Source organism: Mus musculus, chromosome 3, assembly GCF_000001635.26.
Source record: "Mus musculus strain C57BL/6J chromosome 3, GRCm38.p6 C57BL/6J".
Lineage (NCBI taxonomy): Eukaryota > Metazoa > Chordata > Mammalia > Rodentia > Muridae > Mus > Mus musculus.
In genome coordinates, this window is record NC_000069.6 from 105668820 (window position 1) to 105694782 (window position 25963).

General features: G+C 42.9%; 2 protein-coding genes across 5 annotated transcripts in view; one reads left to right on the forward strand and one right to left on the reverse strand.

The window, feature by feature from the left end:
- The window catches only part of Kcnd3 (potassium voltage-gated channel, Shal-related family, member 3), a 222113-nt gene extending 216930 nt beyond the window's left edge, over nt 1–5183 (forward strand). For all 3 annotated transcript variants that reach the window (NM_019931.2, NM_001039347.2, XM_030252699.1), the window contains one exon: nt 189–5183. In NM_019931.2, the coding sequence (NP_064315.1) occupies nt 189–390 (202 nt within the window). In that variant the 3' untranslated portion in view covers nt 391–5183. The remainder of the gene's footprint in view (nt 1–188) is intronic.
- Nucleotides 5184–9450: 4267 nt separating this feature from the next.
- Nucleotides 9451–18969, reverse strand: Ddx20 (DEAD box helicase 20). 2 transcript variants are annotated; one of them, XM_006501701.4, is made up of 12 exons: nt 18832–18969; nt 18305–18657; nt 17820–17914; nt 15466–15634; nt 14597–14711; nt 14334–14476; nt 14058–14196; nt 13907–13965; nt 12162–12244; nt 11731–11836; nt 11525–11626; nt 9451–10893 (listed from the first exon to the last, which is right to left on the reverse strand). In XM_006501701.4, the coding sequence occupies exons 2-12, from the start codon at nt 18606–18608 to the stop codon at nt 9731–9733; spliced, it is 2478 nt and encodes an 825-aa protein (XP_006501764.1). In that variant the 5' UTR covers nt 18609–18657; nt 18832–18969; the 3' UTR covers nt 9451–9730. The 2 variants fall into 2 exon arrangements, with proteins under 2 accessions (XP_006501764.1, NP_059093.3); NM_017397.3 differs by lacking the exon at nt 18832–18969 and having other exon boundaries at nt 9643–10893; nt 18305–18752.
- Nucleotides 18970–25963: the final 6994 nt, after the last annotated feature.

The window sequence follows — 25963 nt, forward strand, 5'->3', positions numbered from 1 at the left end:
CTATCCGCATGATTTAGTGATTGTTAATAGCAGTTAGAATGGCAATTATAAGCTGATTATTAAAGGGCGAGATCAAGGGCCACTGAGTTCCTTGACAGAGCATAGAGCAAAAATCATGGCGGGAGTCAAGGGAGATTTGGGGTGCCCACAAGCAGGAACCATCTTCAACTCACTCTTTTCTATCCTAGTCGCTCCAGCCTTAATTTGAAAGCAGACGATGGACTGAGACCAAACTGCAAAACATCCCAGATTACCACGGCCATCATCAGCATCCCCACCCCCCCAGCTCTGACCCCCGAGGGAGAAAGTCGGCCACCCCCTGCCAGCCCAGGCCCCAACACGAACATTCCTTCCATAACCAGCAATGTCGTCAAGGTCTCTGCCTTGTAAACACACTGGACAGAGGGCCTGAGGGGGTAGTGGGGAGTAAAAGGGGCTGGCATGTTGGTGAGTGGCCACTGGGACCACTCCCTCCCACTATTTCTGGCCGCCCCGTTGCACCCCTAGCACTGAGACTTGTGCCTGGAAGGGAAAGGAAGCAGCAAAGGGTACCCAAGGATCCTGCTGCTGGTGTGGACACAGCCCTGTGACATTGCATCTTACTGGGGCCAGAGGAAAGGAGGGGGTGGGTAGGGGATTGGCATTAGGGGGTGCAGGCTGCTTGCCTGGACAGGGCCTGGTGGGGATACCTCAGACCAAAAAACAGTTGTTTCTGGAAACCCCAGTGAGGAAAACACAAGACCAAGAGCTGCCCAGAGGCCGAGTCATCACATGCAAACAGGAAGAAAATATAACACTGTGTATTTAAGCACCTTTTTCAAGGATCTTAATGGATAATATTTATTCATGGGAAAAGGTGGAAAACAAAATCATCAATGGATTTTTGTGAAATGTTTTTCTCCACGGACCCAACACCTTTAAACCAAAACAATGCATTTTGTGAGGTTGGTTTTTATTTTTCTTCTTTTATAGCAAAAGCTTTTAGACTCAAAGTCAGTTACTGCTGAGTTCTCTCCCCATTCCCTGGATGAGTGTGGTTCCCTTAGCCGGGCCCTCACTGCCCAACTGACCTGCACAGAACTGTCAAGCAACCACACAGCAAACCTTCTGCTCCGTTGGTCCGTCTCCTTTGTCTCTGTACCTATCTGCTTCACCTTGGCTGTTTTCTGTGTCCAACCATCTGTCTCATCATGGACAGTAAATCCTTCTCTGTCACTGCCAAGGACTGCAGACTTGTGCCTGGAGTCAGGCTGAGTGAATGCTAATACAGAAAAGAAAGGAAGGCAAGTGGGCTGAGTTAAAGGGTGAGGTAAGTCTATATTATGAACAGAGGTGCTTCCATTTTGATTGGAACCACTCATCTTTGCAGTTTGGGTCAGGGTGGTGGTCACATTTACCACATTGGGTCTTGAAAATGAAATCAGCAACCTCAGAAAGCAGTTGTTTCTGCTGTGCCCCGGTGAAGACAGAAGCACCAGGAAACTGCCACAGCTCCGGAGCACCTTGCTATGCGCCCTCCTTTAGGATCCACCAGGAAGGCCGTGTGGAGCTCTGCCAGGATGCTCCATGAGCATCTTCAAGTGAGGAGGATGGGAGGAGACCCTGGCTTACCGCCCAAGGCAGTTAGTTCCTACACAGAAGCTGAGAAGGTTAAGCCTGTGTACCTCATGAAGGATGTTTCAAAACAAGAAAGCAAGCAAGAGGCTCTAGATGATCATTGTCTGGTCAGAAAGATGCCTTGAGGTCTGAGCCATCTTCAGCCCTCATCTCCGAAGATAGCGGATGGGTGGTGCCACTGATGACCTCCATGCAAATGAGGAAGTGGAGATTACTTCTTGAAAATGTGGATACGTTGGTTCAAGTTGTTTGCACGGTAGTGGGCCTGGGAAAAGTGTTTCTGGAATCTTCCTAATCATTTTCACCACTTAACAGCAGAGCAAGTGAGCCTCAGGGTTAGTGACGAGCCCTTTCCTGCCCTTCTCAACCCCAAATACTCTACTGCAGTCTCTGAAGCCTGGGATCTGAGACACAGGAGCTGCTTAGGAATGTATCCATTCTACAGCTCCATTTAAAATACAGATAAGCTGTTCATTTGCATGTCAAAATCTCCCTGCCCACTACCATCTAGATGAGTTTTAACTAGCCAGCAACCTGAAGGGACTTCCGGGGTCCAGCTCTAGTGACCCTGTATGCAGAGGAGCCCAGATGTTTTGAGGAGGTACCAAACCAGAGAGTGGCTAGAAGGGTGGAAGAAAGGGGCCCTTCCTTCTATCTTTGTCTCCCTGTCTTCATCCTCAGTGGCCCCTGACAGCCCTTTCTCCTATATCTGGCCTCAGGATTTCTCCCCTTATAGGAATGGAGTGGTTCTTCCAATCTAGTAACTCTATACATATATTTTATTGGCCAAGGAGTAGAGCCAAGCTAGACCCAATTTTAGCAGGTAGTCCAAGAAGTAGAAAAGGGTCTTCCCTTTGAAAGAATGAATTATGGAACAAAGGAATGTCTAGGTGCATGATAAGACCTAAGAACTGAGTGGAATAAAGCTAGAGTTTAAAAGGAACACTTGCATTCTCATGCAAACCACCATTCTATTTCAGAACAAGTCATTAGAGAGTTAGAATAATGACTGCTTCAACAGAGGATCTCCATGTTACTTGGGACAGTGCACCAACACAGCATAGTATGGTTCTCATGAAAAGAAATACATTTTAAAGACTGTTCCCCCACAAATTCCATTTTTTATTGACTTCAGTGAACTGAATGCTTGTGCTGTTTCTGTTTCATTTCCAAAGTCCACATCATGCCAGTTCCTAAAAATAATCATTAGACTGTCTGCATTTTCATTCCCCCATTTGAGTCTGAGGAAGAGATAAGGAACCCAACTCACCTGTGCTCAAAGATACCAACCCAAGAAAACAGCCCACAGCCAGATCTGCTCAAGGGTATTGATGGGGAAGCACAGGGGCAAACATGTGCTGGATCGCCTTAGCAAATCTGATTCATCGGCTAGTTAAGTGAACAACCAGGGTATCAGATTCTTCTGAAGACCAATAGCTCTCTGGTGCAATGACTCGTGGTATTCAAACCATGCTAGGGTATCAGTAAATTCTCCACTCCACCACTCTTTTCAACCTTACTTAGCACTGGGGGAGAAGGTATCAAAAGGACAAAAAGACTAAGACTACACTCAAGTAATAAGTAGAAATAACTTGGAAAATATATTGAGCATGCCAGAGAAGATTAAAGACTGTCTAATTCATTTTAAAGTGTGGAAATCTGAGGTCCAGAGAACTTGACTCCCTCCCTCAAGGCAATGTCGTTTAAGGATAGAATAGGGACCGGAGCACAAGACTCTTGGCTACTTGTCTGATGTGGCTTGGGTATTTTGGGGTTTGGTTTGGTTTGGTTTTGGGGTTTTCCATCACACCTTTTGCCTCACAGAGTTACTACTCTATTGGAGAAGAACCATCAAAGATGCCATGTCATAAGGAAATACTCGTGTGTAAATGTCAACAGAACTTGATGTAGCTCTTGGAAATCACCTGACTGTGCTAATACAAATTATAGATGTTGAAGCCACCGTGTAGAACCAGCTGTGGGTGATCAATTCTGTAAGTAGATGAACAAGGGAATGCCCAAGATTTTTCAGGCAATTGTTTGACTATCTCGATGAGGAGGAGGCTTGAACAATGACATTTCAAAGCATACTATGGGCTCTCACTACCATCTGTGAAGGTAGTCACCTTAGTAAATTTTTGACTCAGAAGAAATGGGCACCAAGAAGCTAGATGCCTCACTCAAGGTTTCATGCCAAGTGGATGGCAGAATTATGATTTGATCCAGGACTTAGCGTGTCCTGGAGTGTCTTCTAGGTCCTGCTCCATGGCTCGAAGACTTGCTCATATTTTTAAAAGCTGGATGCCAAGACCGCTGATTAGAGAAAGGAAGCATTCGTGAAGTAGCAGGACCTCCTGGAATAGACCCTTCCCACATTTCCTAACTAGTCTCAAGCTCAGGACTAACTGTACAGAACCTCTTTCAAAAGACCAGTAGATAGTCTCAACAGTTGAACATTATTATTAGTTTATGACCACATAATTTGATCAGATGTTAAGGAAGTGGTAAATGATGATCCCTGGTTGACAGAAGTCACATACAGAACTGCTGAGGACTTTATACAGTTGTTTTCTCTGCAGTTCAGGATCATGTCATTTTCTTGTCAGAAAGCAAGTAGGGAAAGTACCTGGGAGCATTATATGCCTAGATCATTTTCCTTGTCTTTTTAAAAATAGCAGTAGTGACTGAAATTGAGCTAGCATTAGATTTGAAGCTGTTAATGAATTCTAGTGATTCAGGCTCCCTCACTTCAGATACTAGGTAACTAAGTAAGGCAGAAGGATCCCAATACTGTTCATTTGAAGTAATAGTTTCCCTTTCATGCTAGCTGGCATGGTAACCACCATAAGAGGAACAGGAAAAACTTTTATTTTTCCTCTGATTTCCTAATGAATTCTCATTACTTGCAAAGCTTTAAAATGATGGGAAAAAGGAAAAGTATTGTCATGACCCATGACACTTAGAGCCCAAACAGCATCATGAAAAGCATTAGAATCGAGGGACAGTGGCTTTGAAAAATGAAACGGCTTTTTAAAGGGGTTCCTTGTGGGTCTTGTTTTTTATTCAGGATATTCTACGTTTTCTCATCAACTGTTGGAATGACTTTTATCTCAGCAGGTTATTTAAACTATGCTGGCTGATGACACGTTAGCCAGTGCAGGGCACAGACCCAAGTCCTAGGGGACTCCTTGGACCAATGGACTATTTTACAAACCAGGGAGGTGGGAGGGATGGTATATTTTTGATAACCAGACATTCCAATGTTTTCCTTAGAGGTCATGCGCTCCCATTAATGTTCCTGTGGAAAACATCAAGTGTGTTCTTTTCTATTTTCGTATACTTATTGGGCTTTGCTTACCACCATTACAATGGCAAAGAAATACACTGTATAAAACTGCAGGAAGACAAATGTGAAAACTTTCTGTGGGGAAAAAAGCTCTTAAGTTTGTCTTCTTTTGAAATTGTAGTGCAAATGTTATAACATGTATATCATTTACAGTACTGAGTCCTGTGCCACTGCTGTACCTGATGTATCCAATCTGGATTAAACAAATTACGTGCCACAAGCCTTCTAGTGAGAATTTTTTTCTAGCACCAGTTTTTTCCTTTCCAAAAGTATAGCCTTACACCAGCCAGCTTTCCAGGCTGCTAGCAGACACATAATCTTAGATGTAACAGCCTCAGCTAACCAGGCTACCCCTCTCCTTCCATGTAAGCAACTCTACTAAAATCTCCTGGAGCTTCTTGCCTTCCTACATGCCTTAAGCAAGTTCAGCTCTAACAGCAAAACACCGGGATAAATTTGTCTATAGCTCTTAAGGACCAGTTACTAAACAAAAAATGTCTTTATATATACTCTGTTTGTTCCACTTAGACCAAGGTCTCAAACAAACCTCTCCCCCCGCCCCCCGCCCCCATCCCTACCCCAAGATCTGACAGGCACCAGAAGCACAAGCTCAGGCTCGTCGTCATGTATCTTCTACTTCACATCGGTCGCTTCTTAACTTCTTCCCTTCAGTTTCTTTCTTGATTTTAAAGGGGTTGGGTGGTAGGGTGGGGTTAAGTATCTTGAAGTTCTCCTTTAACCCTAACAATTCCGTTGATGTGAGAGAAGCAGCATTTTCATGTTCTGCCACCCAACAGCACACGTTTAAATCCTTTTCATTCTCCACAACCACCAGGTCCCAATGAAAACAGCCAAAGGGCTTGGGAAACACAGTATGTATTTAATTACCCACAGGAGAGAGCTGGAGCGACAGCTCGCTGGCTAAGAGCACTTGCTGTTCAGACGGCCCAAGTCAACTATGAAATTCATTCTAAGCACTAAGCACTCACCGCCCACTAGGTGTCACTAAAGACCCATAGCTCAAATAAGCAGAACAAACCTGTATTCAGCAACTCTAATTGCAGTCAGCAATTCTTTACTAAGAAGCATTCAGTGTGGGACCTGAAGATGGCTCAGTGCATAAAGCCCTTGGTTTGACGCTGAGTTTTGATCCCCAGATTTACAGATAGAAGGAAAGAACTGACTTGTTATCCTCTGACCTCCACCCATGCACCATATGCAGGCACACACACAATTAAAATGTAATAAAACTTTCTTCTATGTAGCTCTGACTGTCCTTAACTCACTATGTAGACCAGGTTGGCCTTGAACTCAGAGATCAGCCTGCCTTTGCCTCTTGAGTGCTGGGATTAAAGGCACGTACATCTTGATGCCCATCTCATAACAAAACGTTTAAAGCATTAAATGTCAAGTATCAAGAAGTACACATGCACTTAATTCGAAAGATACAAAATAAACACATTCTATCCCAAGTAGACAAGAGCCTTTTGCAAAGGTGTCAGTAATGGCTATGAAAATCTGAGATTCTTTTATATTTAAAGGGAAATGGGAAAAGCTCTTAAAAACTTCTCTTCCAGATCACTCTTTTATCTTAGACATGACCCACAAGGAGATCATTCTTCTTCAATGACTTTTAAGTATTCTGGTGCTGAAGTTTACCTTTAAGACATACTTTTAAAAAAAAAAGTCACTAAAGAAATAACCTGTGATCTCATATGTTCTCATAATTACCCACAGGAGAGAGCTGGAGCGACAGCTCACTGGTTAAGAGCACTTGCTGTTCAGACGGCCCATGTTGGGCAGCTGACCGCCTTGAACTCCAGTTCCAAGGAATCCGACACCATTTTCTAGCCTCTGTGGGTACATGTGAGCACACACACAGAGAAAAAATTAAAACAATAAAAAGAGGAAACTAACCCAAGACGGTTTCACCAAGATCCCCATGTAAGAAAGAACAGCTAATACAAGCTTAACCTGGTTATATTGGTAATGAATGTACTAAAGATTTTGAAAATTCAAAAAGTACCTTGATTTATATAAAGACTTATTTACAAATTTGAATTATCCTCATAAAGTACTTTCTCATTGTAAATCATATAGAGACTAAATCTTACAAGGAACCCTCAAAGTCTAACCCAATGTCTCATTTTCTTGAGAAAGCTGGATTTTGAAAGGTTAGATGACTGGTGCAAGGCTTACAAGTAGGTAAAGTCTTAACTAGGACAAACCTCCTTTTCATGATGAGTTCTCAACTGACTTTACTGTGAACCATGGTTCTGAAGAGATTATGTAGACACATGCCCAGCCTAATAGTTCCTGAGATGCTCCTCCCACACAGGAACTCATGCACGAATAGTAACGCCCTCTTCTTTCACCTCTGCAGCTACAGCTACAGCTACCAGGAAACAGCTGCAACTTCCCTGGTACCAGGCCCATGGAACTTAAATCCCTCAGCCCCTTCATAAATATGAATATGCTCAGATTCAAAGTGCCTCAATTTTCTAAACTTTTAATTCATATACTTACTATTTGGGACTTGGGAGTTTTGTTTTCCATTTAGTGTGTGAAGTAGTATGTATCCCTGGCAGTCAGAGAGGACTTGCAGAAAGTTCTCTCCTGTGGGGCTCAAGCTGTGGCCATCAAACTTGGTGGCAATTGTGCTTACCAGCTATCTCTAGCCCTGTACGTACATGAAGCTTGAATTAGGCATTCATTGTTAACATGGAGAGAGATCTTGGAGAAACCTGCTTCTTTGGATAACTTGAGAATGTAAATTATTCTTTGGAGTAACTAAAGAAATTTTCTAGCAAAAGAAAAGAGAGGGGGAGCAAACACTAAACAAACCTAGAGAGAATCCAATTAGTTTCAAGTCTAAAGGGTAGCCTCGTCCCTAATTAAGATGCTGTAGTATCCTAATTAAAATCCCCTAGCAATGACAAATTGTGAACTTGACTCTGTTGTGGGGGGGAAAGAGTAGAAAGAGGTTAAGTTCAATTACATAGTAATGACAGGACCTTATTTAAGTATGCAATTAAAATCTCTAAATCTTAGCAATACATTGGACCTAATCTAGGTTTGCTAAATTATTTCATGTAACTTCACATGTATAGTACTGATATGTCCATATATGACCATGCCAAATCACAGAAATGCAAACTGAACAGTTTAAAAAAAAAATATATATATATATACATATATATATACATGTGTATATATATATCCCCGAGGGACATTCCATATTAAATGACAATGGCCATGGGTATTTGCTGACATTAGGATAGAGTCTGTCTATACTGCTAAGTATGTACATAGTGAAGAACTTTCCTTTTTTAAAGTGAATAGATTGCTCAATACATAAGGTATTTTCTTGCCTAAAATGCCAGTTCACAGCAAGATACCAGACTGAAAAGTTTAGTGACAACAGAACACTTAGCCTCTAATTTTTAACTTTTCTAAATCATAATTTTAGAGGCACTACCACCTCAAAAAATGACAGATCTCTCTCAATCCTAATATTCAAGAAAAAAAAAAAGGAAAAAAGAGAAAATTCTCTAACACAGATTTAACAAGATTAGGACATACTATGGGAAGAGTCAGAGCCGACTGAACTTATCTTCCAAGTACTGAGCACTAGAACCTTCCATCAGTCTACCAGCAGCAGAGTAGGTCTGCATCTATGCAACCCATGTCAAGTCTCAACCAGGGTTGCATAGATACACTTCTGAGGACCTATGAGCCCTTTGAAATTCTGCTCACAATCCCACTAAGGAATGAGAAATTTTCTGGGGTCAACCTATCTATAGCTTCTAAAAGGTTTAGAACCCAAGACACAAGAGGACTGGCTGCCCCTAATTAGAAGGTAGCCACAGACAATGCTGACCTCACAGTGAAATGTGGGCATCTTCACAGCTTCATCAGGAAGATGAACAGAAAGCATTTAGCACATTTACCTAAATCTGTTTTCATGGCTCACAAAACTACCACTGGAAGCAGAGCACATTAAAAAATTCCTTCCTGCCTAAACAAAGATCTACCATGATAAAAATTTCCACAAGAATGCAGCAATAGGGCTGGGCGTGGTGGCGCACGCCTTTAATCCCAACACTCGGGAGGCAGAGGCAGAGGCAGACGGATTTCTGAGTTCGAGGCCAGCCTGGTCTACAAAGTGAGGTCCAGAACAGCCAGGGCTATACAGAGAAACCCTGTCTCGAAAAACCAAAAAAAAAAAAAAAAAAAAAAAAAGAATGCAGCAATATAGAAATGTAATATAAGTCCTGGAGAGATAGCTCAGAGGTTAAGAGCACTGGCACCTCTTCTAGAGCAAACTTCAATTCCCAGCAACCATATGGTGATTCGTAACTCTCTATAATGAGATCTGGTGCCATCTCCCGGCCTGCAGGTATACATACAGGTAGAATGCTCTATACATATTAAAAAGAAAATGTAGTGCAATCCTTTTGTAAGAAACTCGACAGAATAAACTGACATTAGATTCAAATTTTAACTGTTTTTATTTTGCTTTTTAAGTAAGGAGTGGCATAAGTCACCTTCTTAAAGATTTCTTTTGGGAACAGCCTACATGAAGTGGCACCTTGGGGGTCTTTAGATCCAAGTTCTAAAAATAATCTGAAAAATAATTGTGTCCCAGTAGAAAGCCTCAAGTCCTCTCAAGTTCCTCCAAAATGCCACCAAACCCCACTTGTTCTAGGTGAAGAATGCATATCCAATTATCCGTTGACAGTCACTAGTCTGAAGCACATGCTAACCTCATTGGTTACCACGCATCATCTCTTGTAGATAAACTGTATTCATATGATAGGCAGCCATCCAGCTTGGATGTCTCTGAGCATTCCAATAGTATGAATGGGAAGCAGCAGCATAATACTCTTGCCATGCCCTGTAATACGCTCTCCAGTACTCCTCATAATCCTGGTAAGTATCAGAAAAACTTGCAGTTGTTTCCCTGTGACAGTCATACCAACTCTCTTCCTGGGGTTCTGACTGTACTCGGTAAGAAGAACGCCGTGCTGGGTTTCTCCGACTTTGCTTAGACCTTTGGTTAGCGCCTTCTTTATGCCTTGCCTTTACCTGGGTTTCAGGGGCTTCTTGATACTCCACTTGAGTCGGGGTATCATTTCCATTCTGAACTTGTTCCAGAGAGAGAGGGCCACCCACAGGAGTACATTCAGTGTCTTTCAACTGAGTGTCTGAGGAGCCTTCCAAGTAAGACTTATTACCTTTGCTCTGGGAAGAAGTCCTTGAGCTGCAAGAATCGCTGTCACTCTCTGAGTCTCCAGACTGGCTACTACTCACCAACATCTGTGCTCTATCTTCAGAAACTCTATTTCTCACAAAGCCATTCTGAGGATTCCCGGTCTGGGCCTCAGGCCCTGTGTAGTGCCGGATAATTTCCACAGGTTTCTCTAACCCCTCTTTAATATAGTGCTCATAATCGTCTACCAGTTCTGCAAAAGTCAAAGTAGACGGCTGATGGACTTTAAAAGAAGACAGACAAGGGATTTTAGGGAGTGACCCAGGTGAGCTATCTTTGGCCTGATGCTGGCTGTTACTGGAGGAATCCTCAACAGAGGTCTGAACAGAATTCTTAACTTGCTCTTCCAGCTGTGCGGGACAGCCCGACTCTTGTGGTGGAGCTGCCTTTTCTAGGACTCCACACTCTGAGTGGCTTTTCACAGGAAGCTTTGGTTTGCTGTGCTTTGGCCTGGCTGACAGTGCAGATGCAGAAGTATTTCTAGGGGAAGGCGTTTGGTTCCCAGGCGTTCTTTGAGACTGGAAGGCTCTCTCTAGTTTTTGAACTTGCTTTTTGGGGGACTGAGTAGCTACAGTTGGTGAGCTGTAAGTATGCATGGCAGCTTTAACTTCCACATCCCAATTCAAGCATTCTTCCATCAGGCCAGGAGGAATAGGATCTATATAAAAGGAAGAATAAGAAATACTCAGCCTAGGCATAGTGGTGCACACCTTTAATCCCAGCACTAGAGGCAGGTGAATCTTTGTGAGTTAGAAGCCAATCTGGTCTACGTATCATGTACCAGGCCAGGCAAGGCTACATAGTGAGACTGTCTCAAAAGTAAAACTGCAAAGCCTACAACTATACAGTAGAAAAATTTTTTCATGTGTCAAGTAGTTAGTTGGAAATATCTATTATCAGTTGTTAACACTTTTACTTAACCTACATGTTAAGGTATACCCAACTCTCCTAATCGACAAGACACAGATTAGCAATACTGTGTACCTCACAAGCTTGTGTTAAGTATTAATGAATGAACATATAATAGCACTATGTACTATTATTTTTATTATGCCTATATCATCACTACAACTATAAGAATGTCAAAACTTCTGACTAATGGGCATGGTAATGGGACCTTTAATCCCAGTACTCAGGAGACAGACGCAGATCTCTGTGAGTTCAAGGCCAACCTGCTCTACATAATGGGTTCTAGGACAGTCAGAGCTACACAGAGACTGCCTCAAAATAAATAAATAAGCAATAATAAATATAATAGTAAAAGAATGTCAAAAGAAACAAACACATACCTGGTAAAGGAAGAAGGTTGATATTACATTTCTGAGCAATTTTCATCATCATATTTTCTTCTTCTCCTCTACAACAGTAGGTCACTGTCAGTCCCAATGTACCTAAGAGTAAGGAATGACATAGTAACTCATTTCCACAGAAACAACACTCCAAGTACCCTTCACATTAGTGTTCTTATTAAAGCACTAAACTTCCTGTTCCTTACCAAAACGGCCAGCTCTGCCAATCCGATGCATGTAAGTCTCCCAGTCTAACGGCACATCGAGATTTACAACTAGATTCACCTTCTCTGCGTCAATCCCACGGGACGTCTTGAAGACAATTGTTTGTATTAATTACAGCATGACTACCAATGCACACTATGCAATTCTGATATAAACAAAAGCCAAATTTAAAATGATCAAATATTTAGGATTCAAAGGAAAAAGAAATCTATTTCTAGTGAGTAACTAGGACTAAACCTATTTCAAAGCAAATGTTAAACATTAAACATATTTTTAAGAAAGCACTTTTCCCAGAACTAGAAAGATAACTTTTATCTCTGGTACCTGTTAGGTACCTACATGAAACAGGACAGCAATCTGATAACAATACATGCCAAGACCAACAGTCACCCAAACCAAGCAGGAGCTTTACCAAGTCTGTAGAAATGAGGACTCTGCAATGAAACTGCTTCAGTTTAGCCATAGCATCAAGGCGCTGATTCTGATTCATGTTACCTAAAAAGACCCCAACCCCAAAAAGTCACTTTAAAACACCTAAGCAAGCCAGGAATGGTGGCACACACTTGCTATCTGTCATCCTAACACTCAAGAGGTTGAGGTAGAAAATTCCAGAGTTCAAGGCCAGCCTAGACTGTAGGATTCCATCTCAAAAACATCAACAAAAACTTAAGCTAAGATATATTTATCACATCCACAATAAGCAAGAATCCTAACTCCCAGTCTTAAAGTTTTAAAGAAATATACCAACCAGTTAGTTAATTCTGTTCTGTGCAAATATGAGTGCTAAAATCTAAAGTCAGTATTTTTCAAAGTATAATTTAGGCTATCAATTTGAAAATCAAAAATCAATTTTAAATGGCAACATTACAAAGTCTAACAATAAATACTTAAAGAAAAAATGTTCTTTCCAACTCTTTTTTAAGATTTGTGAGTCTGCAATGCTTGTAGCTATGTGTCTGACAGTGAATGTTCTTCCTAGCTCTTTATGAATCTTGTTTTTAAGATCTGCGGGTCTGTGTGCTTGTCTCTGTGTCTGTGTATACAGGTGAATGTGCCTATGCACACTGAGGCCAGGAGAGACATTAGATCCCCAGGGGCAAGAATACTACTTGGCTTGTCACGTGGGTGCTGAGATCCAAATTCCTGTGCACACGATTGCACAGGAAAGGCTTTTAACACTGAATCCCTTCAATAGCCCACTTATCTGGGTTTGAAATGTGATCCAGAGTTAAGCTAGCAGACCATTAAGAAACAGTCTTCCTGGGCTGGCGAGATGGCTCAGTGGTTAAGAGTGCCGACTGTTCTTCCGAAGGTCCCGAGTTCAAATCCCAGCAACCACATGGTGGCTCACAACCATCCATAATGAGATTTGACTCCCTCTTCTGGAGTGTCTGAAGACAACTTACATATAATACATAAATAAATCTTTAAAAAAAAAAGAAACAGTCTTCCTAATACTGAGCATGTTCCAGCTAACAAGTGAAAAATTACACTACAGCATATAAAACAAAGGAGCTCACTGACCAAAAATTCCTTTAAATCTTTTCTATTAATCCAGCAATTAACAAACTCTGTGGATGAACATTAAGTCGATTCATGGGTGGGAGGTATAGCTCAGTAGGAGAGCACTTACACATATATATAAAAGGTCAAGTCTGATGGTAGGGGAGCAGAGACGATAGATCAAAACTCAGCTAGTCTTAGCATGTTTGCTTTCTATGCAGCCTATAACGACCTAAAATGTAGCATATGCAAATATGGCCTTAAGCCCATGATCTTCCTGCCTCTGTCTCTAGAGGACATGCAACACCATACCTTGTTTAATTTTTAAGCATTTTAATAATGACTTGATTATATTGAACAAAATATATCTCAAGACAATGAAGATAGAGTTTATTTTGTAGTATTAAGTTCTTTGCAAGTATAACTCAGAGATTTTAATTAAAAATTTAAGTATTTCTGATCACTGATTTTCTAAATTATTACTATACACCAAGTTACTCCTTCAAAACAAAACATACACAAAAAAAAGAAAAAAAAAAAAAAACAGGAGATTGACATCACACTCTTGAGACAATTTGAGAAGTGATATTTTTCTCTCATGACATGGAAGGCTTCAAAGCAATACATTAAACAAAAACAGAGTGCTGAACTTGCCTGAAATGCATTCAGTAGGAAAACCTTTAGAAGAAAGGATATCAGCCAAATGTTGAGCTCTACAAAAAAAGAAAAAGATTTACAACCTTCAACTACTGCCCCATGCCCTAGTCTTTAGGTTTTTTAAGTTCCCTAGATTAAGTTCTATTACCTGCTGTGCAAATTAGAAAACACCAAGGCTTGATTAAATGGGACTTTACTAAAAAGTTCCTGTAAGTGCTGAGTCTTTTCCTCAAAAATCTTATGAGCCAAAGGGTAAGAATTGACAACTTGGTAGTACTGCTTCAAACCTATAAAGAAGTCAAGAGTCCCAGTTAAAACAAACAAGTGTGGTAAATTCCAATAGCAACTATGACATGGAAATAGCCAATCAGACGAGGGAAAGCCCCAGGACATCACAAACTAATAATGTAAAATCTATACACACCTATGAGACTTGGATCGCTGGGATTCAATCTTACAAAAGTGGGATCTCTCATATACCTTGTCAAAGCATTAGCCAAAACTTCAGGGTAAGTAGCAGATACTGCCAACATCTGCTTACTCGCAGGTAAAGAGGAGTAAATCCAACTGTAAAATACAGGAAAGCACACACCATGAACACACACCATGCAGACAGCACACACTACCGGGAAAGCTATAGAGAAATGCTTTGGTGCAACATTTTTGTATTCAGGCTAGTTTTCTTACTTTATTTGCTCCTGGAAACTGCCTTCTTCTAAAAGCTTATCTGCTTCATCAAGAATAAAGAGACGGATACTGCCCGGATTCAGGTAGTCAAGTTCTATGAGCTGTTTAATTCTACCTGTATGGCAGGAAAACAACAAAACCTGAAATACTTATGACATATCAAATCTGTACAAACCTCAGGAATGCTTTACAGTATTTATCCACAGGTTAGACTGCTTAATTTCCTTACAGTGTACCGTTACATACCACCTAACGGTCTAAGTAATCTTAAAGTCTGAATCCATTCTTTGTCCCCTCCCTTTTCATCACCAGTAACTTTGGTAAACAAACATTACTGCTAATAAACAAACATTACTGCTACCAAAATACTTGAATGCTAGCTGGGCGTGATGGCACACGCCTTTAATCCCAGCACTCCTGAGGCAGAGGCAGGTGGATTTCTGAGTTCAAGGCCAGCCTGGTCTACAGAGTGAGTTCCAGGACAGCCAGGGCTATACAGAGAAACCTTGTCTCGAAAACAAAAACAAAAACAAAACTTGAATGCTATGGCACTGAATCCTAGGTTCTGATTCTGAGTGATTTGTGAGCAAATAACCAGAGAGAACAAAAGAAACCTCAATCCACGGCTTAAACAGGCTTCCTAAAGTCACTTCAGGTCTCAGAAGCTGATCCCATGGGTATTCTCCAACACTCTTCAGAATGGAGAGGAACAGATTCTGTTGAAAACCCAGCCATGTGTCTCTCTGGTCTAATACTCTTCCATTTATGCTGAAAGCAATTATCACCACCATCAAAACTCCCATTTGATTGGCATGCTCACTGTTCTAGTCTTCAAGAACTTCAGCTACCAAGAGGTCTTAATGACTTACCAGGAGATCCAACAGCAATATGACACTTTTTAAGTCTGGTTTTGTCTTGTGATAATGGAGTCCCTCCAATAAAGACATGACATTCTAATCCTTCCATTTTTATTCCAATGGCTGTGATAACCGAGTGTATCTGAACAGCAATTTCTCTTGTGGGAGCCAATATCAAAATCTAAAATAAATTGCAAAACATTCTAACAAGTCAGAGGAATACATTTGAGTGGTACATCCATTTGTTGCAATACACTACATTTTAAGAGATGAGTTTTAAGACAAGAGAAAAATTCAGCTAACAATTAAGAACATACTAGACCGGGTGTGGTGGTGCACGACTTTATCCCTGGACTTGAGAAGCAGAGGCACTTTGGATCTCTGTTAGTCCCTGGCCAGGCTGGTCGACAAAGTTGGGTTCCAGGACAGAAACCCTGCCTCAAACTCCCTCCCCCGCCCCCCCAAAAAAAACAGGGTTTTTGTTGTCATTTTTTTTATACATACATAATGAATATATACATACATAACATATATATACATGTAATAGCAAGTAATAAATTGTAAGATTTTTTTTTTAATATATATATCAAATAGAGAAAAGAGAAAGCCCTGACAAGGGGAGTGGGTTTTTTTTTTTTTTTTTTTTTTTTTTTAAATATTTATTTATTATTATATGTAAGTACACTGTAGCTGTCTTCAGACACTCCAGAAGAGGGAGTCAGATCTCGTTACGGATGGTTGTGAGCCACCATGTGGTTGCTGGGATTTGAACTCCTGACCTTCGGAAGAGCAGTCGGTTGCTCTTACCCACTGAGCCATCTCACCAGCCCGGGAGTGGTTTTAAATGAGATAATCAGAAAGCCCTTTTACATCGAGAGTGTCGGCACACACAGAAGGTTCTACTACCCTAGAAACAGAAATCGATTGCCTCAGTTGAAGACTAGTCTAGGTTTCAGGCCAGCTAGGACTATTCCAAGTGTGCCTGCCTCAAACAAACGTGTTAGGAGCCCCATAAGGAGGTAACATTTGAGAAGAAACCTAAATGTATAGCACAGAGCTAGCTGTGGGACACACTAATGCTTTAGGAAGAGAAAACACAAATTCAAAAGTAGTAAGATATACATGAAGAACAGCAGAAAGACCCACATACTCTCTGTTGTTGTTTCGAGACAGTTTCTCTGTGTAGCTCTAGCTGTTCGTGAACTCTCTCTGTAGATCCGCCTGTCTCTGCCTCCCAAGTGCTGGGATTAAAGGTTTGTGAGAGGACTATATCTCAAAGCTAACTGCAAAGGTTAGGTACCAAAGGCCCCAAGCACCACACAGTACAAACTGCAATGTAACTACTGGAAATGAACATACTGGTTTTAAAAAAAAAAAGACTAGGAAATAAGACTTTTTAAAAATCCCTTAACTCTGGGCACACATCACAGATTTGGGTACTTTATTCTCATTCTCTCTCTCTCTCTCTCTCTCTCTCTTTCTGATTTTCCCAACTATAAATTATTATGTAGTATTACTTTGATACTACATAATACACAGGCACTAATTATTTTAATAATATACCTTAAAAATATGATTTTTACTCAAGTTTGGGATTTTGTCTGTTGCCAAGTATTACAAAGCCAAAACTCTCAACACATCCTAAATCTCAAATAAATTAGCCAATGTACTTTAAAAAGTATATTCATTATCTCCCACGGTTTCGTGGATATAGAACTCAAAGATTCTAGACAACAAATACAAGAATCCTGGGTTTAAAGGAATCACATTGAAGATCGACCATCTCAAAAGCCCCCTTTTGAAGTCAGCCATCACTACACACTCCAGACGACAGTGTCAGGATCACATCTTATTCACTGTTTAATCCCTAGTGCCTACTATAGTATTTATATGTAACAATGGCTAAACAAAGCTTTTTAAAGAATGATCCCCCAAACCCAAAGCTGAGTAGGACAATCTTAAAACCATATCCCGAGGCAACCTAGAAAATGAGAGATCAATACAACACATACACAAGGCTTTAAGAACCACCTGAAATTTCTGCCATAGCACAGTACTTACTAATCCAGAACTTCTACCTTCTATGTCTAATCCCACTCTAGTCAGAAAGTAAATGAATTTTTAATTGTACGATTCCAACTGACAAATGGTCGAGATGTACTTATAACAGAAAATTCCAACTTTAAAATACTGGACGTAGCCTTGGCCACAACTCACCGACGTGACCATCTAGTTTACTTCCCTAACTTGCATACGCTTTGGTCCGGCCTCTTCAAACTCACCATCTGGAAGAGTTACTAGTTTGTCACGACTCTCAATAGAGTCACGTGCTACACACCCCCTTCCGGATCCTGAGTTAGACTCACCTGAGTACTATAGTTTTCAAGAATCAGAGAGTCCAGAGCAATGGTGGAGAATACACAAGTTTTTCCAGTGCCCGACTTAGCTTGGACAATTAAATCTGAGGAAGAAAAAAATTATATATATTACATATTATTACCTAGATTTACTGATGCCACCAGATACCAAATACGAGAAAGGAGAATGAAGAGGTTCTCTGCCATGAGGACCTAGTTGCCACCTGTATTTTTGGTTGACTCTCAAACGCGCAGGAGGTGTGCTTGATGCCCCAATCTCTTAACCACCGAGCTACCTCCCCAGCCCTTTGCGCCCCGAATCTCTGCCGCTCACCTTCTCCAACTTGGACTCCATGCTGGAAGAAAGTCCTACCCTCAAATTCAACTGCGCGCCTTAGAGCCTGGCTTAGCCCCGCGATGGCGCGGAGCCGGAGCTCTCCGGGGGCCACGCCGTCCCCTCCTTCCCCCCACCGCCGGCCGGCCCCGGTCCTCACCGAGCCCGCAGCGCCCCAACGGGATGGCCTTGAGCTGCACCGGAGAGGGTCTCTCGAAGCCGGCCGCCCGCAGACCCTCCAGCACCGGTCGCGACAGCAGCAGCGACTCGAAGTCCGCGGGCTCCGCCAGCACCACGTCCCCGGTACGTGTGCGCGGCCCGCCGATGTCGTGTGCGGTCCGCTGGGTCCACGGGGATGCCGGAGTCGGCTCCACAGCCTGCACCGGCGCGGCCGCACGCTCCGCAGCCATAGTGGACTCGGAGGTTGTCAAGGCCGCCGGGACTTCAAACGCCGCCGCCGCCATGGTAGCCGCGCCTCCAGATCTCGCGATATTTAGACTTGAGGCGGGGCTCCTGGGAGCGAGAAGGAGAAAAACTTTATTGGCAGCCTCCCGGAGAAGACACGGACACGCCTGGAAGCGGAGGGGAAGAACGGAAGTCGGAGGCTGTCACTCTAGGAGGGAGCAGAAAAAAAAAAAAAATGTAGCCTGAGAAAGAGGCGGGAAGAGCGAGGGAAGATGAGGCTACCGGTGTGTTGCCGCCTGCGGCCTGCAGAGGGCGCCGCGTGCCCTTGGTGGGCGCCGCCCGCTGCCGGCCTCCCGCGGCTCTGAGTGCCTGGCCGCGCGGCGGGGCTCCAGACCCGAGCGCCCAGGACGCGCTTTGTGACGCAGCTCGCGAATCGGTCGCCGTCGCCTGGGCTTGGAGTCGGCTCCTTGGGTCAAGCTCGGCTGTAGCCACGCCGAAGTCTTCGCGATCCGTACCCTGTCGCGTGACGGAAGTCTCCTGATATTTAAGTGGAAACCTGGACTGCACGCCAACTCCTAGGCTCTGCTTGATCGCTCTCTCGGAAACCCTAGGCTAATAGACGTCTCGGGTCCAACGGATCTTTTGTGTGCCCTTCCTCCGTTATGGGGTGGGCAACTAGCACACCACTTTCCCTTCCTCTAGACCCACTCATGTGTCACCCTGTCAAAGAGGCTTTTCTTGAAATCTTGAGTGGTTTCCATCCTGACTGCTTCCTGGCCTTTCCCATTATTCCCACCACTATCCCCGAGTTTGATTATTTGGTTTGATTGGCTTAGTTAGTTGGTCTGTTTATTTTCTAAATCAGAGTCTCCCTATGCCGCTCAGGCTGGCCTCAAATTGGAAATCCTCCTGGCTCAACTTTTCAGATACTGAGATGACATGTGTGTGCCACCATACCTGGTCAGGTTCTTCATGATACAACTACCTAAAATGTTTATTGTCCACCCCCCACCACCACCCCCACACACACTTTCCATGAGGACAGAAAGCTATTCTGATTTGTTCCCTTCTGTCTCTGGTAGGAGAAACATAATCTGGCACGTACTAAATACTGTTTTTTGAAAGAGCTCTTAGAACAAAGCTTTAGTCATGCTTCCAAATGTAAGCATATCTTTATTACTTTTCTCATTGATGATGATGGACTGAGTCTCAGAACCTGTAAAAGAACCCCAATAAATGTCCTTGGCCATGGTGTCTCCTTACAGCAATGGAAACCCTAACTAAGACATGTTTGCTTAGAAATTAACAAAGCACTAAGCAAACGTCCACTATCCAAATGAAGGAAGAGGAACTAAAGATCGCAAGCTTCCTCATAGTTGCCCACATCTTTCACCCACCCAATCCACAGATGACAAATCTGAGGATTCCTTTTTGCTTTGCCTTCACCCTCTTTCTATCAAACTACTGTCAAATACTTGTGTCTCCAAATGTCTCATCCACTCCTTTACCATCTCCATAGTATCTACCCTGGGTCTTCTGGTCATCCTAACTGTTGCAAAACCCTTCTAGATGGGCTTCCCTGTCCAGACCATGAACCTCAGAGGCACAGAAATTACTTCCTTTATCTTTCTTTTTCCTAAGAGTTGAATCCATGATGTTGGCATACTACACAAACACTTCACTGTCTAACCACACTCCCAGTTAAAGAGTGAAACTCATTCCTCACTTCTTCCTCTCTCTCAGTCTCTTTTTCTGTTGCTGTGCCAAAAGCACCTTTAGGGAGAAGGTTTGGGTTGGGTTTGGGTTTGGGTTTGGTTTTGGTTTTCTGGACCATGGTTGAAGATACAGTCCATTATGGTGGAAAAGTGAAGGCAGTAGGAACTTGAAGTGGCAGGTCACGTTACATCCACTTTCAGGAAGCGGAGAACAGTGGATGTTTGCAAGTGTGAAGCTTTCTTCACTTTATACATGCCAGGATCCCCAAGAGAGAATGGCCCTGCCATTATTAAGATGTCTTCCCATATCAATTAACCTAGCAGAGATAATCACCCAGGGCCCATCTCCAGGTAATGCTAGATCCTGTCAATTGGATAGGTAATGTTAACCATTACGTTTCCTTTCTCTTTTCAAGATATTTTCTCACATTTATAGAATCATTAGAAACACACTTTTTGTTAAGGTAATGAGAGGATAAATAAAGTTACAGTAGGGTAGTAAGCAACAGATGACATCTTTAAAAGGATCATTGCTTGTGTCTTCAGGTATTCAATCTGTGCCCCGTGCTTCACAATTATAAACCCAAAAAGAAAAACAGAGAAATGGGCTCCTATAAACGTGAGCCATGAAGTTCTTCTAGCGGGATGCTCTGCAGACAGAGAAGCAACGCAAATGAAACAGAGAAAGTAAGAAAGGAAGGAGACAACAGTGTGGTTGATGTTGGTGGAGGATAATTCTGATGGGGATAAAGGAGATGGACATGATGATGGCTGTGGTGACTGCTAGCATTTATTAAACTCACATTCCACGAGGAGCTCACAACTCCAGGAGATGGGTACTATCATCTCCATTTCACAGTTAAAGAAGATAAGGCACTCACCCATCTGACATACTTATGAGTGACAACAGGATTATGGCAAGACATCCATAACGACACGATAGTGGCACTCACATCACTGTGGTAACTCACAGCTCTCTGATTGGACTGAAGGCCCACTCAATAGGAGCAAAACCACACCTGGTACTAGAAACCTAGCCCAACTTCCTGGGGCTGGTGAGGTCACAGATCTTAAAAGAGAACTTCTTAACACCCCTTTGTTAGACCAGCATAATTCCTAACTACATTTCTAAATCTCATTCTTACACTCATAGACAAGTATAGCTTTTTAGAAGAAGCTTCTCTTAGCAGGATGATGGTGGTGCACACCTTTAATTCCAGCCCTCGGGAGACAGAGGCAGGCAGATCTCTGAGTTCAAGGTCAGCCTGGTCTACAGAGCAAGTTCCAGGACAGCCATGGCTACACAGAGAAACCCTGTCTAAAAAAAAAAAAAAAAAAAAAAAAAAAAAAAAAAAAACAAAAGAAGAGGAGCAAATAGAGTCCATCATGGAAAACCACACTGGGCACAAAGCAGAGATCAGTGGATCAGCCCAGCCCCAGTGGAAACATCTACAGCACAGCGCCTGCATTTATGGCTCAGGGAGCATCACAGAAGCAGCAGAAAGATTATACAAGCCAGAATACCACTGTGAAATCGTATCCCCTAGAAATGACTACATAAACAAGACCAGAACGATGCCAATATCAGTACACAAAAGTCTAACACAGAAGTGGGGATGTCTCACAAAGTACCATCCCTAGAAAAAGGACGACTGGGAGAGGGGAGAGTGAGCCCCTCCGAGAGATGAGCCTGTATTGATTATCCACTACAACGTAGTCAGCCCTGAAACCATACACAACAACAAAAACACACTCAGCAAATTATGTTTGCATATTTGTATACACATACATATGTGTGTGCAACAGTAATAGAAAGGAAGCTATCAATTTGAGAGTGGGAGGTGTGGAGGAATTTGAGGGAAGGGACTTGGGAGGAGTTAAAAGGTAAAAGGGGAAGCAGGGAAATGACATAATTTTATTTTAGTTAAAACTATTTTGTAAAAAAAGAAGGTAGAAAGCTGAAAAGGAAGATACCCAGGACCCCCTAAGGATCTTCCTGAGACTTACAGGAGCCCTAAAATCTGGTGACTTCCAGCAGAAGAAATGGACTGCATAGGCCTGTGCCCAACAATGGCTCAGAGACAACAAGGTACTAGGAGAAGTCCTCAGAAGCCAGGCAAAGTGTCCCAGCCTTCCCGCAGTCACAGGGATCCGTCATCATGGAGGTAGGGAAGGGTGCAGGCTCTTCTGCAAGCGGGCCCAAGGATTACTAGGCCTACGATAGATTTGGGACAAACACTGCTCACAGTGTGAAAATCCTGCTGTGCTCCATGCAAGGAGTGGAAATCAATGGAGAGATCAAAATGTGGGCGACTTTTCTGAAAACTTCTTAGGTTGTTTTGGTCCAACTTCAGATGCTGCCCCTGATGCCCTTGAACTCTACCTCAGAACTTCCCCTGGGAAGCCCCAGTCCTAGGCTCGGATTCCTTACATTGCTCTGTCTCACAATAAACTATCAACTTCTCCAGGAATTGTATCACCCTAAGCGCTCCATCCCAGCACAAGCCTCGGGCTTTTGGTAGACCTAGAAAATACTGAATGGCTGGCACCTTCCTGTTGAAAATTCTCTTCTGGACCTTGTACATTTAGCAATAGTACTGTGAAACTCATGCAGACTATCCAAGAACCTGGCTTTCACCCCAAGAGACCACTTTTCTAGAAAATAAATAAATAAATAAATAATATAGCTTTATTGACATTCTGTTAGTACATTTGTTGTTCGTGATGTTTTACAGATGCAAATAATACAATTCTGTTATTTGGGTTAAGTTGTATTATATTAAAAAAAAATCCCTTGGGAGTTGAAATTGCAGCAATGAGTGCTCTAAGATCAAGCACAACGGTAATCAATTGTGTGATAAGCAAATGAGATGTGAAGATGGCATTTACAAATATTAGGTAGATTGTCTCAGCTCCTTGCCTCTGGCAATATCACACTAACGATCCAGCCTTCTCTATGGCATTGAAGCCTACCTCCTCCAACCAGACCTAAATCCTTAGTGTCTCTGGTACTTTGTTCATGACATGCCAGTAAAGACTCTCTAGGAGCCACTAGAGGAAGAGACATCTGTGAACTGAAGTAAGAGAGTGAGAGTGAGACTCGGGCCCAGAATGGGTATGAAGATTCAAGTCAATTACTTCTAAGCCAAGGGAGAGGCTGAAAGGATCTCTAAAGGACGCTAAAGAAGGCTGGTGTGGAGGCTGCCCCAGCATTTAAGGATCATTGAGGGAATGTGATAAGCAGAGAAGAAAACTGAATTATTGAAGCTGCCTTCACTCATTTGACCCCCAAACCAACAGCAATGTATTTGGATTAATCACTGCTTAGTTTTTCATTCACCCATACAAATCTTCTCAACATGCCCTACAAAGTGTGCAAATACTGAAGGTGGGAAAGCAGAACAAGATAATTAGAGCCAATGACCTCAAGGGCAAACAGGTGTCATTTCCACTGAAAGCACAGGGTGCTATGGAAGTCAAGGATAACCAGCTAACCCAGGTGTGGAGAGTTAGGGACGACTGAGGGGTCAAAATTAGGACTAATTAAAAATGAGACTGTGTTAGAAACTTTGGTCTCTGGGAAGTTCATTCTACCCTAATTAAGTCCTGGGTAAAAGTAAGATGGTGGCACAAGTCCACAAAGCTCACGTGCACCCAAGCTTCTATCCTGCTAACCAAATAATTGCTCTCGCTCCAGCCATCATGTCTGCATTCCAGATATTAGGATGAAGGACGTGTCAAAATAGAAAGAGTAGAGGTCATGATGGCAGGTGCCCACCTTTACATTTATTTATTTTGTTTTATGATTACTAGTGTTCTGCTTACATGTATGTTTGGATGCACCACATATGTGACCACTGTCCTGGAATATGGTCATATATTATTTGTGAGCCACCATGTAGTGCTGGGGACCTCTAAAAGGGCAGTTGCTTTTAACTGCTGAGCCACCTCTTCAGCCCAAGAAAGCCCTCTTTTTAAAAAGGGTGTACTCCAAAAGCTACTACACTCCTGCTCGGCATTTCATTGATCAGAACTGAACCTGAGGGTCCTACCTGGCTTCAAGGAAGTCTGGGAATTATATTTGTAGGAATCACTTCTTTCTCTTCATCATGTGGGTTCTGGAAATTGAATTCAGATCATCAGACTTGGCAGCAAGCGCTTTTGCCCACGGAGACATCTTGCTGGGAAATATACGTATATTTCCTCAACTATCCATGTCTGTCTAACTACAGGTTATCAATGACTCTATTACTACAGAATACTTAGACCTGCCTAGCAGCAAAACCCAGACTCCGACTTCTGCCTGTCCCAAAAAAGCTGGCAGACCAGCCAGAGAAGAAGATCAAGTATGAAACACGCAGGCAGCACAGCACAAGCTGGTACGAAATCATTTGCACTGTTGGCATTCTCAGGTCCTCCGCTGCTCAGAGTGCGGCTGTCATGTGGGAGTGAGAAGTTCTAAGAAACTGAGGGAGACAGCCTTGGGTATTCAGAGAGCAGCGACTTTCTTGTTCCTCCGTTCTTCTCATCCTTGCACCAAGAGCCAAGTGCTTTGAAGGACACATGAAGCCCTGAGAAAAACTATGCACTTGACCCATTCCCTGAGCCCAGCACTGAGGGGGTGGCGTCAGTACCTGGAGCTGGAGCTGAGGCTGGTGTCCCTGAGAGAGGTGGGGCTGATAGTCTCTACTCCTGTGGGATGAAGCTTCTTCCCGCAACTCCTCCTCAGGCAGTGGGGGTGGCAGGAGAGCTTAGCAGGCAGGCGGGAAGCTATTCTGGGTGATGGAACAGTCTGTGTAGGGGTGTAGCAACATGAGGCACTTAACTCAGTAGCTTAAAGAAGGTAAGTCCTTCAGTGTGAACGGAGGCTGGGGTGGCAGCAGTTCCAGGAAATGAGGCTAGAAGGGATGTTTCGGCTCCATCTTATAGAACGCCTTGTTTGTCACCACAAGGAATATAAAGTGAGTGTGTCGTGCTTGTCTAGAGAGGGTAGTGTTATGTAACAGTGCAGAGAAACAGTTGGAAATGAAAATGGGACTTGACTCACAGCAAACTGGAGGGGTTAGAACTTAATTTGCAGGTCTGGGTGCATCACTAAGCTTTGTATCTGTTGAGACAGATAACAGGCAGGCCACTTTGCACCTGGCTTGCATACCTGCTGGCTCCTGGGTCTTCCTTTCTAAGTCCCAGCACTGTCTGCGTGCTGCTTACCCTGAACCTCAAGGCAGGTTTTTTCTAGCTTCTTTCCCCAGACTTCTCTACTTTTTTCTGTCTTATTCTTCAGCTCACGTGCAGTGGAGGAGAATAACTTTATCCCCCAAAAGCATCATGTGCCTTCTAGACACAAACTGTTCTATGACCCAGTTCAATCCCGGATGTCATTTCCTAATAGGGAGAATAATCTTTTTGACATGTGTCCCATGGTCACATCGATGGCATCATCAGTACTTCTTCAGAATGGAGCTGGGGATGGGTTACCCCAAAGGTCTAAGCCCCTGCAGTTTGAATAGCCACCTCTGGCTATGGGAATTTACACGGCTGGCTTTGGGACTAAAGCTCTAGGCAATCCTCCCACATATACCACATATACATGTACCAGATTCTCCTCTGCTCAAGGCCTGAGTTGATTGATTGCCCCATTTAACACCACTGCCCCAATCTTTAGAGAGGAAGGCAGAATGTTTGCTCTTCTTCTGAGA